Source organism: Haemaphysalis longicornis, unplaced genomic scaffold (genome assembly GCF_048455015.1).
Source record: "Haemaphysalis longicornis isolate Haplotype H1 unplaced genomic scaffold, Haemaphysalis longicornis Haplotype H1 scaffold_13, whole genome shotgun sequence".
Classification (NCBI taxonomy): domain Eukaryota; kingdom Metazoa; phylum Arthropoda; class Arachnida; order Ixodida; family Ixodidae; genus Haemaphysalis; species Haemaphysalis longicornis.
The window spans coordinates 64,616,217-64,632,103 of record NW_027526233.1 but is presented as its reverse complement, the minus strand read 5'-3'; the positions used below and the strand labels follow the sequence as shown (position 1 = coordinate 64,632,103).

The 15,887-nt window shown below is 49.3% G+C and overlaps 1 protein-coding gene across 1 annotated transcript in view; it reads right to left on the bottom strand.

Annotated features, from left to right (window-relative positions):
• LOC144164314 (acyl-CoA:lysophosphatidylglycerol acyltransferase 1-like) overlaps nt 1-15,647 on the bottom strand; it is a 182,307-nt gene extending 166,660 nt beyond the window's left edge. The window contains exon 1 of the mRNA XM_077694812.1: nt 15,380-15,647. Coding sequence (XP_077550938.1) covers nt 15,380-15,508 — 129 coding nt within the window. The 5' untranslated portion in view covers nt 15,509-15,647. The remainder of the gene's footprint in view (nt 1-15,379) is intronic.
• Between the last annotated feature and the right edge of the window lie 240 nt (nt 15,648-15,887).

The following is a 15,887-nucleotide window of genomic DNA, read 5'->3' as shown; positions in this document are numbered from 1 at the left end:
TGAACAAAATCACAAAAGAACTAGAACGAACAACGCAACCCGAACGCTAGCACCTCACTGGATTCGATATTTTTATTTTTACCGTTTAAAAACAGCGCGGAAGGCGACACTAAGGAAGAAACAGAAGACACAAGCGCTTTTTTTTTTTTTTTGGGGGGGGGGGCACTTCTCCGGAGCCTTCGAAGTAAGCTCGCGTAGCAGCTTGATTGCCAAGGCACGCAAGAGGTCCGTCGGATACGCGGCATACACTTCAAACGGCCGACGTGCGCATCAAAACTCTGCTGCGGACGGTGGGGGCAGGTCCTCTTCAGGGCATTTCTTAGCACACTCGTGGCAACTCCCCTCTTGACAAGCTTTTAGTGTGCTGAGCTGTATGGTAATAGGCCCTTTTGCAAGCTAGGTGCATACTCCAAGCAGGCGTGCGTGCTCATCATCAAACGTCAGAGACAAAAAAGCGCTTGTGTCGTCAGTTCCTTCCTCAGTCCCGTCTTCCGCGCTGCTTTTAAACGACATACCAAAAAGCCCTGCACTACACCCTTTTGCTTTATTTTTAATTCCGAACTGATTTTTGTTTAACGGACAATTGGGCTAGTTGGCAGCTGTTCATCTCGAAGGTGGAAGCGCTCACAAAACAGGGACGAAAGTAGAAAGAAAGTAGAAAGAAAGGACGAAAAGTAGAAAGAAAGAAAGAAAGAAAGAAAGCGCCGTGTCGTCTATGTTCTTTCTACTTTCGTCCCTGTTTTGTGAGCGCTTCCACCTTCGAGGTGATTTTTGTTTGTTTTCGACTCATTCCCGGCACTTCCACTGCCCGATTGGATGGAATGGGTATCCACAATACAGCTCAGGAGCTGATAGAAGCCCACTTAACGAGTCAGTATGAGCGACTGGCCCGAACCAGCACGGGGAGGCACATCCTTCAAGAACTGGGTATCGGTCATCATACAAACTTCGCGCAACTACATCCCATCCCCGCTTCAATACACTCCCAGCTAATAATCAAACCGTTGCCCCGCAATATGCACCCTCAGCACCACGTCGCTAGGAGACTAAAGCGAGCGGAAGCACTCCACAAGATGTACGGCAACAATCCCCGAGTTGTATATGTCGACGCGGCAGAATACCGATTCCACGACGCATACACGATTGTAGCCATGAACAATGCCAAGGAACTTCTCAATTCGGCCACCGTTCGGTCCCCCCGCCCAGAGACAGCGGAAGAGGCGGCCATAGCCCTAGCCCTAACACTCGACCCCACTCCCAGCACGATCATTTCCGATTCTAAAACTGCAATTCAAAATTTTTCCACCGGTCGCATCTCAAAGCCGGCACTCAAAATTTTGACAGGAAACTCTGCCCGACCCCTAAAACAACCAGTTCTTCTGACCTGGACGCCCGCGCATTCGGGCCTCGAAGGGAACGAAGCGGCCCACGAACACGCCCGAGGACTCACGATCCGGGCTGGGCCCAGCCTCTATCCCTACCACGGGGCGCGATCTGCGCGGGATCGCCTGGTCTCTTTTCACGACATCACTATGCACTACCGCCTCTCCCGCTTGACCTATCCTCCGGCGGACAAAACTTTAGACAATTGTAAGGCTCACACGCGGCGACTTCTTCAGACAGGCACCTTTCCTAATCCCGCCGTCCTGACGCACATCCACCCAGCTCTGTACCCCACTTCGGCCTGCTGCTTATGTGGCGGTCATGCCACACTATCCCACATCATCTGGGCTTGCCCGAAAAACCCCTTTCCAGAAATACCCTCCGAGGAACGGTGGGAGGCCGCGCTGTGCAGCTCGGACCCGTACCTACAGGCCCGCTTGGTCGCCAGGGCTGCCGAGATCGCTGATCAGTTCACGCTGACAGCCATCAACGCAATCTAACCACCAGCATCGTTTTCATGATGCATAATCACTGATAGTCCTCGAAATAAAGTTTATTCTCTCTCTCTCTCTCTTCTCATTTGTCAATTTTTTACCCATTTACGTCTTTTTTTTCGGCAGTCGTGGAGCCAGCTTTTCCCAGCGGCATCGCGCTGTTAAGCAGTAGAAGCAAGACATTAAAAAGCGCGGAGAAAAGAGGGAGACGGCGGTACCGATATAACTCTTGTTATTTGCCTCTATCTCCTATCTTATTTAAATTTACTCATAACATTTTCCGCTATCCACTCCTTTTATATCCCCCTTCCCCACCCCCCACGGGCCGATAAGGTGTCGGCACCCCACGCGAGACAGATTTTGGGCCCTTTTCCCCCCCTCTTTCCCACCCCTCAAAAACCTATTAGCTTAGCTTAGCTCTTTGAGAAGAGCTGCAAGCAATCATTTCAATAGAGCGCGGAAACAGGCAGGCGGCCGAGAGAGAAAACACCCCAACAACAACCCCGTCCCCTAGGAGTACCGGTCAAGCCCGCCAAACGTTGCGACAAAGCCAAATGAAAGGGGGGATGAGCGCATATCGCGCTCAAATTTAAAAAAAAAAGCAAGAAAATTGATCGCACTGTCGAACATAGCTTACGTAACCCACAGGGACCACGGGAAAACGTGTTAAGTGGGGTCATATTAGGCGAGAGATGTAGATTTACGCTGACAGGTAAACACGGTATACGCACACACAAACAAAGGAACAGGCGAAACACCGTTACGCCGTTTGCCCGTTTCAATATGTCGTTTCCGCGCGATGTCATTTATGGCAACCACACCACCAGCTACGAGGGGGCTAAAGCGTCATCTCCGAGAGCGAAGCAATTCCGCAACCTTTGAATCCGGCAGCTGCGGCGGCCCTCAATGACAAGAACTCGTGCCGCCTACTTTCCTCCCCAGCTCCATTTGAACCTCGTTCTCGCGAAACGCAAGGCGCCGCATCGGCCCAGCTGCGTGAACGTGATGTTCATAGACATGAGTCATCACTCGGCGAGGATACACTACAACAAACACACGGTCGTCCCAGGGTACATATGCGCCTGCCGAAACGACCGCGCGCATGTGCATGCACACGCCGATGTCTCCATAGAGAGCACTGCAAAGGCAGAAGAGAGAGGACCTTCGGAGAACTAAAAACATACGAACAAAACACTGGCGGCCTTCGGAACGCGCAGCTGGCCGCCACAGCAGCGTATACACTCTTCGCCGAGCGGTAAAAACAGTAGCACTGCACATAATTCCTTCGACGGGGAATAGTGCAAGCGGCGTGACCGAGCCTTTTCGTCTGATGACCGATATCACCTTAGTTAAGCGTGAAAAAAAAGTCATCCGTTGGGCAAAGAAGGGGATCAGAGGAAGCAGCAATTACGGAGCTTCTACGCTAGTCTTTCTTCTCTCTTTTGTCCCAGATAGCGGGATTCGCGTCGGTTATGATGACCGTATACGGCGGAACATCAAAGGGAAGATCGATAATACACTTATACATCCGGGACCAGGGTGCGCGGAGGGGGGGTCGAGTATTATCCGCAAATTAGTGTGGCTCCAAAACGACCCACAGGGGGCACTATCGCACCCCCTCGGCCTCCCGCGATCTCGGCGAAAATTCAGACGCGTAATGTAGGTTCATATAAACAGCAAGAACCTATCTTTGCAAGGAAACGTGCATACCCAGGCACCCTCGCCGCCGGCCCAATACCCACAGCTTTCTGTCACGCCACCCCTAAACTGTAAAATGCCTTACACCCATACGCCGCGAATTTCCACTCTCTGTAACTAACCCCCTTAACCTACAGAAAACACGAGAAAACACCCTCTTACAGCGTATACACTAAACTTTTTTACACCCTTTTAGCCAAAAAGGGTGTAGCATAAGTGGAAAAAGGGCGTTGAGAGGCCTTTACACCTTTTCTCTTGAATCTCAACACCCTTTTTGTGTGAAAAAAAGGGTGTTGATCAACTTAACACCCTTGGTTTTTCTTAGGGTGCTAAAGGGTGGGGAAAAGGTGTTCAGCTGTTCATTGAATAAGGCCATGCTTGGATGCAAGGTATTCCTCATATACTTCTGTACGCGCAAGAAATTTTCAAACGCAAAAAAAAATAATTGCTCTTATGATTGCTTGATTGTAGGGTTTAACGCTCCGACGCAACGCAGGCGATGAGGCGCGCTGTAGTGGAGGGTTCAGGGTTAATTTTTGACCACCTGAGAGGGATCTTTAACGTGCGCCGAAATCTCGATCACACGGGCGTTTTTGCTTTTCGCCTCCATCAGAAAAGCGGCCGCCGCGGCTGGGAATCGCCCCCGCGACCTCGTGCTCAGCAGCGCAACGCCTTAGCCACTGAGCCACCGCGGCAGGAAATTGCTCGTATGCAATGATCGCTCGTTTCCATATGCGGTGCCGCTCACGCCCCAAGTTAAGCTTTGCCACGTGAAACACCAATTTGAACCTTCAAAATTAAAAAGGCTATAGTCGTGCGGGGCAAAGGGTGTTTACCGACAGCAAGACGCTTGGCTTTCTGTAGGGTGTTGAAACGGTGTGAAATAGGTATTCAGTTGCAAAAAAAAAAAAAAGAACAGCGGAGCTGGGGGTCGACCTAGTTTCTTCCGGTGTTGCTAAGTTTTGTTATGTTTGCTAAGCTTTGCAATTTTCTTGCTAAACTAGGATGGCCGCTGAGGGGTGAGGCCAAGTTTAACCGTATTTTACAAGGTTGTTTAAGGTGTGTCCACCCCCTCACCCCCACTGCCAAGGGATCCGAGGGGGAAACAAGCTAGGTCAACCCTCAGCTGTGCTGCTTCTCCAGCGTTGCACCACTATTGCAAGCTGCGCCAATATTTTTGCCTTTTAGAATCTAAAAAAGACTAGAACCTTTGAAATGGTATAGTAAGAGGTGCGCATACGCATACGCCCCTTGTGCTCACACTCTACAAGCTCGAAAGCCGGCTTCACCGTTATAATACCCCATCTGCGGTGGTGTAAGGTGCCGCAGTTCTTTTTCTTAGTATTTTTTTGCTAACGCCACCGAAACCAGCTGAACGTTGAACAGCTCCACTGGTAATAAATTATGCCAATTCATATTGCTTTAAACCTCGTGAGGTTCAGTCCATCCGTGTGAACGGGTACGAAACGCCTCCAAAGTTGGAGGTCTCCACCTTTTTCAGACCTGCCAACCCCACACAGCTCGAAGTACTACAGAAGATGCCAAGAAATACTAAAATTGCATACAAAAATACTAAAATGCCATTGTATCCCTCAGAAACTCGCTTGGATAAAATACATAGCAAACATATCACAAAAGACGGACAAAATGTTCTAAGAAATAAATCTTGGAAGTGGAGGGCTGGGCTAGCACAGAGGCAGTTGCTGCCTCGGCACATCTTGAAACAATCAAATGCTCAACTGTTTTTTCCGACATACAGGCACGAACTGTGTGTGCGCCCTTCTAATTTTGCTGAAAGCTCTTTCACACTCTGCATTGCTATTCGGGAGTGTCAAGACCCCCAACATAACTTTCGCAAGTTTAGCATACTTCAAAGTGCCATCCCCTTCTCGCAGATCGGAGACCGCACGCCACTGCTCGTCGATCCGCTCCTGCTTTGTCACTATAGCGGGTAGTTCTTTCAACTGAAGCCGGGCAAACTCTGTCCGATTGTCGTCCAGAGCAGGATTGATACATTGCTCCTCTTGAACTGGTAAAAGCACTGGGAAGCGGTTGACTAGATACTTGATATCAGCAAACCTCGTAAGTTCAATGGAAGTGAGCCTTGCCACTTCTGCACTCTTCAACAGGTCACACTTCCGAGGAAATTTCATGATCATGTACCTACTCTGTTGCCGGCACGATTAATCTTCTGATTCATGTAAAAAACTCCTCCCCCGCTTCTTTCTTCAGGCTTTACAAGCTCTGCGTGGTCTGGCTGACAATTACTAGGTCTTCATCATCTCTTTGAGTGGTTGAAGACTTGTACTCAACGTTGGTCAGCCCAGCAAAACAAAAACAAAAAAAAAGAACGCACACAACGCACCCCACGAAGAACACGGGGAAACAAAGAAAAGCGAGCACACTTCAAATAGTCTTCGGCTTTGGCTCTGGATACAAGCCGATACAGTATCACCAACATGACTTCGTGAAATGGCGAGATGCAGCCATTAGATTGGATTGTATGGACCAACTTTGCTAAGTTTTCGGCACGAAACTGAAAAAATCGTAAAAATATAGTTGTCATTACGATACTCGTAAAAATGTGCTGAAAATCGGGCAATTTACGATAAAATCGTAAAACTTGGCAGGTCTGCTTTTTTCTTAGTTGGCGGTCTTTTCTTACACCCTTTTTCTTAGTTTCGAACACTCTATTTTGTAGCTTTACACCCTTCTGGGAAAAAGGGTGTTGAAATAAAGAACACCCTTTTTGAAGGGTATTGAGGTGGCGGAGAAGATTTGTTTGGTATTTAATAAAATTCTATAAGTTATGGAACACAAAAACTGCCTAGTGATTAAAAAGTTTTTGCAAATCCGCGTGTTGATTTGTACATTTTCATAGTAAAATGCATAGTTCCAAAATTAGCGCTAAAATGTCTGTTTTTTTGCGACAAGCCCGCCGACTCGATCGGGAGCTTTCCTCTGCTGAATATAAAAGCAAGAACAGCACATGTATTACTAAGTATGGTCTCCCTGTAGCGCTTGAATCCCGTTGGTTTTCTTGCTCAATTCATTTGTGTTCCAAGTGTAACTTGTGCGTATTGACTGTATGTCTTGAATGCTGCGCGCTCCGCCGATTCACATTGCCACGCGCAGCTGCTGCCCTGGCCACAGCCTTATTTTAGGGTGTTGAGCAACCTTACACCCTATTCACACTTACACCCTATTGCAACCTTACACCCTATACACCCTATTCACACGAACACCTTTTTCACCCGTACATCCTTTTTTCGCCAAAACACCTTTTAAAGGTGTTAGCCATGGGAGAAGATTCTTACACCCTTTTCGGCCAAAAAAGGCGTAAGAAAGTTTAGTGTGTAGTTATAAACGAGAAAACACCTCGTGAAAGGCTGTTTTGTGTTTTCGCTAGGGTTAAGGGGTCTGTCTGGTTGCACTATACTCCCTTTAAGGTGTTTTCTTGTGTTTTTGCTAGAGGGTAAAGGCGTTGGTTACAGTGCAAATTCCCCGCGTAATGGTGCAAGTCCTCTCGCAGTACATACGCTCACTGGGCGCTCAGCGGCCACTACCGACACCGCTACTGCACCGCGCTGGCCAGTATAAGGTCCGCACACCACGAAGAATCACCGCACAAAGCCAACTTCACAGGCGGCCAGAGCAGCGCCTCCCCTGCCCAGGTGCGTCGACCCTGGAGGAAGGATCGTCAGGCAAGTGGTACATTACGAACAACAGTTTCTGCGCCGTAAGCCAATAACTCTTCGGGAGATGACGCCGGAACGAAGAAAAAAAATTCTCTAAGATGCCTGGAGTTGCCGGCGCAGCCATTTGCACGACTAGGTTTACGTGCGTACGGTAGAACCTCGTCATAATAACACCGCCAGGTCGACTATGTTATAAGCGGTACTACTTAACAGTGGGAATAATTTGGTCTTCATGTACTTCAGGGGCACGATTACCCCCCCCCGCCCCCAACACACACACGCACACATACACACAAACACACGCACCAAACGTGCATGTCGTTTTAATCGCACCGCGTACAGCGACCCCCCATTACTAAAAACTGCCGCGCAACGAGTTACCTTCGCTCTCTTCCTCCACCCGAGTGCCATTGTTTCCTTTCCATAGACGGCCCTGGTATCGCCATCACGTTTCTGACCCCTGTAATTTGACGCTTCCGTCGTATGCAAATAAAGAAAGCGTTATACGACAGGGTCGCGGAGAGGCATAGCGCCATCTACACGTAGGCGAAACAACGACAAAACAAAGAGGTAATTTTAACCAGGAACCGAACTTATTTAGGGACAAAGTACAACCGTGTCAACACAACAAATCAAGGGACAAAAGAAGGCACGTGAGCCAGCCAGGTGATATTAAATACACCACAGAAAATCCTCGTTATAACTACGTCTTCGGCGCAGAAAACTGGATTCGCTATAAGCGACATTTCGTTAAAAACAGGGACGCATCTGCTCTCCATGTACAGCAGTGGTGACCATAAGAAGGTTCCAATACACCTAAGTTTCTAATAAAACGGGGTTTCGTTATAACCGGAGGCTGCTGTTCCTGAAATGCGCAAGCCATAGAAAGATGTGGGCGCCCTCCTGTGAGCGAATAATGTACTCCTTGCACGAGTCGTTTAATGGCAACGCCGTCTCACTTAATACGTGCGATAAAAATACGCCTTTCCGGGTGTGAAGGTCGCCTGGAGATAATCAATATCTTTCGATCAACGAATGCTTCCTGGCGCAAGGGTGCACGCTAATACGCCACGCGAGCATGTGACCCAGGATTCGGGGCGATCTCCTGGAACAATCTCAAACGTCAAACTGAAGAGGCCTCACTAACAAGCCAGTTTTATCCAAGGGAAGAAAAAAAAAAGACTACATACCTGCCAACCTGGTGACATAGAAATTCGGAATATCTGCGGACTGGGGGAAGTGGCGGGCAGCACACTAATTTTTAAGTCTAAAATGATTCACGTTTTCTGACACGCGTTCTCACGTTTTTCGAACCATACGTGAAAACCGTCAGTGTTGAAGAGTAATTAGCAGCAACTCCATTGGGAAGGGCAGAAAATTCGGATATGTATGATTTCGAGAACACTTGGTAGTGCTTTTGCGGCTTCGAGCCCGCCATCGCACAGCAAAGCAACTACCGTGGTCGTACCACGCGTCTTACTGCGCATGACGCAGCAGTCATACAAAGAGCGCCATGAACACGGAATTCGTAACCGACCCGTGAACAACATGCTAGAAGCAGGCTTGCCAAGGTAGCAGCGAGTTCTGGATATGGATGTGTAGCCCACCCCGAGAAGACGACAGAAATCACAGCTTCGCAGATGGTGATAACAACACTACATATTGCTTTCTCGTGGCGGCGCAGGTACCACAGTGTCGTTTAAATAGATGGTCCCATTTTTTTTCAAAAATTCGTATAATTTCAGGCACGATTCGTAAAATCGTAAGACGTGTCGAAATTCGTACATTTTACGGAAAATTCGGAAGAGTTGGCAGGTGTGAGAATACCACTGAGATGCGCAAGATATTTCGTTACACTACACCAACCCACGTTTGTGCAGGTAACTTCAGTAGCCACGTCGGATCGTCAACTGGGACAATAATGCAGACAGGCAGCGACCAACGGCTTCGCCGAACAAATCCACCTGGGCCGCGATTAAAAACCTTCCAGCTCAAACTCAAGTGGTCTTGAAAGAGAAATCGTGGCTGACTGCAAAAACATGAGAAATGCGCTTGCCGCAAAAGTTTGCAAAATTGCAAGTTGCGGTTGCGCTAGATAAAAGCTTCAACGGCGCCCCCACCCCCCTTTTTTTTTTTACTTTTTTTACACACAACAGCAGCAGCGCGCAAGCACGGGTGACGTCATCACAGCGGGAACGGATGACACAGCCAACTCAGTGGTTTGAGCAACAACCGCAAGGTAAGGCCTCGTTACACGGGGTCGTCATCCCCAGGTGACCGTTCATGTCAGCAACCGGGCGAAAGAGTAGAAAAGAAGAGGAGACAGTACGCTTGCCTGGAGGGATCCAAGGCGTGCACGGCCCAGCGTTGGGCGGGGTTAAAGCATCGTGGGCGTCAGTTACACGGCCTAGACACCCTGTAGGTGTCGAGAAGGGAGACCGGCCGACACGGAACGCACGCCTGAACGTCATCATGCGAGGTGACGCCATACACATCATGGCCCAGCAACGCGCTGTTAGAGTTACCTGGCGGATTGGACACACGGTAAAAAGAACAAGAAAAGGAAACTACCGACATCGGACGGTCACTCAATATCCAGCAGAAATATTAAACAAACAAAAGCACAGCTGAACGCCGCAGTGTCCGGTGACGTCATCAGACAGGCGTGGCAACCTAATGCCACATGAGAGACACGGCAAGAAAACGACGAAGAAAAAATGAAACTACACGGAGCAGACCGTTGCTGCCTCTTCTCACTTGCCGGAAGCATCTGACAACGAACGGAAGCGCTAACCATTACGGGAACGAAAGAGCCGGGACAGTCCGAGCGCGGGCAGAAAGAACTGGAGACTCAAGTGGGCCAATGATTGAAAAACAGCGAGGACGGACGGTGGCTCCAACGGCGCACCGCCTTGAGCAGTGAGCTCCGATCACCGACCTTCATGCGGAAATTACATTTCCCTGCGAGTGCTGGCACGCTGAATATTGTATACCTGAGGAAGCGGAGTGGGGGGGGGGGGGGGGGGGGGGGCTCATGAATGCAGACGACTTCCACTTCACGCAGGCGCAAACTCGGCAGAACATCAAACACCAAAGCCTTTGTAGAGGTGGCAAGCAGGATAAACAGAACGAGAAGACCGTTGAGAACCCGAACAACGGAGTTTTCTGTCGGTTGATTGGGAAAGCGTGCGTGCCCACGCACGCACTGCTCTCTCTCTCTCTCTCTCTCTCTCTCTCTCTCTCTCTCTCTCTCTCTCTCTCTCTCTCTCTCTCTCTCTCTTCTACGAAAAGATCTGGCGTGTTTGGATTAACTTGACACGTACAAACCTTTTCTATCTGTTATGTTCTTGGAGGCCAAGATTTGTTCCAACGCATACAGCTCCGAATGTTCCACGTTCTGTTGAAACACACACACACACGCACGCACACACGCACACGTAGATATCCACAGGCTCATATCCAGGAAACAAAAATTAAATGCAACTTCGCATTCGTTGCACCATATAACGCACGTCGCAGAGGCGATGAATTCAACCCGCCTGAACATTATACAGATACGCACCGTGCCGGAAATAAGGTGTCTCGTTACGGTCAACGGGAATTTCGACGAACCCTCATTTCTTCAAGAAAGCTGCGAAGTGTGGCACAAAAATTCTAGGCAGTCAGCGTATATATCCCAATTCGTTTGTCCTTTTCGCCTTCACAAGAGTAATTATTTATCAGTGCTGTTACCTTTATATAAAAGTTGAACCTCGTCATAACGAACACTGATATAGCGAATTATCGGCTATAGTGAACTAAATACGAACTTTGGTTGGTCACGCTTTATTTCAATGACACTTATTCTTTTGTAACGAAACTGAAACCGTCAGAGCCGCGCAATATCGGATATAACGAAGAAATACTTGACCAGGAGGCTGAGAATTAAGCTACTTGGAAAAATCCCCCGTAGTCCGACACAGCAGAAGTATAAAGGCCCTTTTGTTCGTGAACACTGGGGAATAGTAGTAGTAGTAGTGCCACTTTATTTTACACTGGGTTCAAGGTAGGGGGGTGGCGGAGACCCAAAGGGCCCCCGCGACGGAAAACTCCAATCTGCTCAGTGCTGTTAGTAGCCACCAGACGAAGATCGCATATCCTTCATCAAATAAACAAGGACGCAGTCCTGTTTTGTCAAGTGAACTTTGTCTGTTGTAATTTCGCGTACTCATGTTTCCGTTCATTGAGCTTGAAATGCAGCAAGGAGGAAGGTAAGGGCTACCTTGTGCATAGTCTGTTCGAAACATCAAGAAATTGCATTTTGGTGTCAAGTATTTTTGCGCGAGCATGATTGTCGATTCGTTATCGCCGAACCCGCCGTGGTGGCTCAGTGGCTAAGGCGTTGCGCTGCTGAGCACAAGGTCGCGGGTTCGATTCCCGGCCACGGCGGCCGCTTTTCTGATGGAGGCGAAAAGCAAAAACGCCCGTGTGTACGAGATTTCGGCGCACGTTAAAGATCCCCGTGTGGTCAAAATTAATCCGGAGCCCTCCACTACGGCGCGCCTCATCGCCTGCGTTGCGTCGGCGCGTTAAACCCTACAATCAATCAATCAATCGTTATCGCCGATTTTTACCTCTACTGTTATAACGAATATCAGTTATGACGAACTAATCTTCTGTCCCAATACTACTTCGTCATAACGAGGTTCGACAAACATACAGTAGCGACGTACCTCGCCTTACTTGACTGCCACGAGGCCTCCTTTTTCTCTCGAAGCCAAAACCAACAAAAAAACGGTAACTTTTTTTGCGGGGTCACCTTGAATGAAGCTTCTAAATAATCCCCTGACAAATGTTTTTCGAGCTTCCTTTTTATCATGACGAAACATATATTAATAATGCTTTACAGTAATATTGTTGCATTTTTGCTGCCAGAGGCAGCTTTCCAGCCTCTTCGTGAACCATGCATGCTAAGGATAAGCGGAACGTGCCTGTCCGGTACACATGCCGGAACGCTCGCTGAAGCGCAACTCGCCTAGACAGTGGCGCTACTTTCCCCTCTAGTGTATATTAGTATAAAACTATGTACGGGGGCGCCTGGCAGGTGCGCAAGGCAGGAGCAACGGTACCCTGTCAAGCACCAACGAGAGCGAGCGACGTCGAACCAGGCGACTGACACGGCGTCAAAGCGCCGTCGGCGGCGCGTCGTCTTGCGCTTGCGACACGCACGGACCAGGCGTCACAGTTAACGACACGTGTTAAACCAGCGTGCGTGCGATAAGGGTTTGACGCTTTGGTGTTTATGGGCGGTAACTAACGACCCTCTCCGAGGTTTAATTAGCAAAAAAGCGGTAGTTGGGCTAGTTGGCACATGTCAGAATGAAAGAGTGCAAAAAATCCAGAGTGATTAAAAAAACGACGTACACGCGTCACCACTTGCGTACGCCGTTCCTTTTTTTACTGTCCCGTGCAGTTAATGCATAACAAAAAAAGTTAATCAAACTGTGCGCGAACAAGGGTTTTCTTTCAATCGGCGCATCTTTTAAAAAGTATGCAAGGGATGACTGCCAAAATTCATGAACATCCCAAAGTGTATTCGGAAATGAAATAAAGGCGGATAAGCGTTTTTGCAACTAAAACCGCATTTTGTTGTACTTACCACATATCGTTTCACCTAGCTTGTACGTACTAGCTAGCAAATCGTATACTTTATTTATGACGCTTGTTTTTTTATTCAATTGCTAGCCATAACAGCTGTCTATAAAACGGCTTATAGGTGAGCAATTCAATAATCAGAGAAGTTACGTGAACGCGAGCAACTTCCGTACTAACATGGTATATTAAAGCGCTGCCTTTTGTGGGAACTGTTAAAGTTTTCGCGTCCCCTACTCTTCATTTCATGATGTGATATGCACATACAGACTTGCCGAAACTGATTAAAAAGTGTGGATGTGTGAAATCCATGTTACTTCAGTCAATCTTTGCTTTTTGTTATTATTGTTCTAGAACTCAAATAAGTTGAACTTCAACCTGAAGTCCGCACTCATTTTTCTGCGATTTCGTGTCTTCCACACGAAGGCTTGAAGGAACAGTTCTGCACAAAAAGCGACATAACATGTTGCTGTGGACTTCTGCGACCGGTGTCAACGAGTTTAAGGCACCCTGGTTTATATATCGAACAGTCAAAGGCATGACAGCAGCAGTCAACACGAATTTGTAAACAGTTCTAAATAACTCCGCGTAAATCTTAACAATGTTCGAATGAAAGGAAAGAAAACAACATTTTAGTAGCGTAGGAATTTGAGCTTGCTGGTTCGGAACTGTAAAACTGCAGCGCAAAAAAAAAAAAAAAAAAAAAAAAAGGTTAAAGAACGAGTTGACACACACACAGTACTGACTTCCAGCAACTTTTGTGAAAAGACAGCCGCACAAATAGAGGCAACAAGTGCGCATCTATGTGACGTCACGCGACTGTTGCCTATATTAGTGCGGCAATGTTTACACTAAAAGTTGCTGGCAGTTAACGCAGTGTGTTGTGCCCTACATTGTGAAAGTAACAGCATTTACAAGATTTGGTAAACAGTACGGTGGCAGCTACGAAATCGTGTCGTAGAACAAACTTTTCATTATCAAACCTAGCAGTCAGCGGCAAACAACTTCACGGTCCAAGCGGAAGTGGCCGTTTCCCCACGCCTCCTAAGACAAGCCAGCAGCAAACGGCCAGAAATAGCCCCACCCCGAGGTCTAAGTGTTCGATGACGGGGCAAATATTCCGCTCTTTTCAAAGCACCGCCAACGAGGAAAGCTTCGAAATTCCGTCGAGCGAATCACGTGACGAAACAATGCCTCATTGTTGCGGCGAGCAAGACTTGGCAGAAATTTATCAAACATGAAGTCCCGAGGACACAAGAAAAAGGGCGCTTCGTCGACAGCAACAAACGGGAAATAGCCTCCTTGTTATTTGTTTTTATACGGCGCTGAAATGCAGTCACGAGAACAAGGTCGCCCAACAAGGGAAAACAGGTACTACACGAAACAGCGTAAAGGCCAGAAGAAATCTTCCTTCCCATATCGACTCGTCACGAATCGTTTCACAGAGCGTTCGCGAATGCGGCGGCAACGTCCATTTCGAGCGCAGCGTCGCGTGCCGGCGGTGCAGCTGTTTCCACCAGCATCGCTGCTCGAACGCTTCACCGCCCGTCCCATTCTTCTTCGACGAATTATTCCGCAAGGCCCGGCTTCGATCGCTGGCTGCACGCGTGTCGAGACTTAACAGCGTCGCAACAAAAGCGCTGCCTCGTCGTAAGGTAAAACGCGAGGCCATTTCAATGGCCGGAATAATAACAGAACGGAGAACGCGGCTGCGTCGATCGAAAACGCTCCGTCTAGAGCGACGGCTCGCTCGATGACGACCTCTCGCCTTCCCTTCTGGACATTCCCAGCGAGCTGAAAGCGACGCGGCGGCCCCGGCACGAGTAGCGTCAGAAATCGAGAGCAACCGACCACAGAAAAGCGAAAGCAGAGCATAGCATACACACATGTAAACAAACCCGCGACAGGGCGCGTCCGCCGGCACAATCGCGCGGAGAAGTCGCCGCCGCCGCGGCCTTCGGTAACGAAAGGGGTGGCGAGCGACTACGGTGGGAGGGCCACGCAGCTGGTGAACCGGGAAGAAGGCGGACGTAGTCGACGAAGGTGGTGGTGGTGGGAGCGGCGAAGCGGCGGTGAAAGGATTTCTTGCTCGCCAGCGCGCTGTGTAGTACGCGCTTTCGGAACACCGGCTACGCCTGGTCGCGCCTGCTGGGGTCTGATTTCAAGCGCGATTTCGTCACCATTATCGTCTGTTTAGGCCTCAGATCGGCGGTCTATTGTCTCGGAACCGTAACGCGACGACGGACGCCGCGAGGCGAGCTCGCGACGCTAGGCTGACGCCAACGACCGGCCCCAGCGTTCGCTTTCACCACGAACAACACCGCGCCGCGTCGGATGGCTGCTGTGTTCAGCCCCGCACGGCACGCTGGTGTTAACAAACGCGTGCGTAGTCTAAACACAACCCTCGGGGGAGGCGGTGACGGTCGCGGCCTCGACGACGACAAAACGAGCGACCACACGCGCTCGGGCACTCACATGAAGCGTTCCCGCGTTGTGGTGAAGGCCCCGGTTGGTTGGCGATCCATTGCCGGCGCCATACTTGACGACGTCCGGCTTTTGCGGCAGCGTCGCACCTCCCCTGGAGATCATTATTCCATCCTGCATTGGCGTACGGCTCACAGACGACCGGGCATTCGACGAGAACACGGGCAGCACAGCAGAGGAGTCGCACTCCAACACCGCACGGCAACCATTGAAAGCGCACGGCACGGGCGTTGGGGAAGGCAGGCCGAGGGGGAGCTCGCTTCGGCATCACGCCGCAGTGAATCGGGCAGCGCTGCGGTAGCATGATGCTCTTGGCGATGGCGCTGCTGGAGCGATTGGTGGCCCGAAACCGAAAGCGCATTCCAAATATTTCTGTTTAACGCATGAAATGGGTGAATAAGAGTGCAACGGACAGCCAAGCCGGACGCTGTTTTTAGAAATATCGTGTTTGATGCCTCACTTTGCGCGAAGGGCCAATGTTTTCACGCTGTGAGCTTCA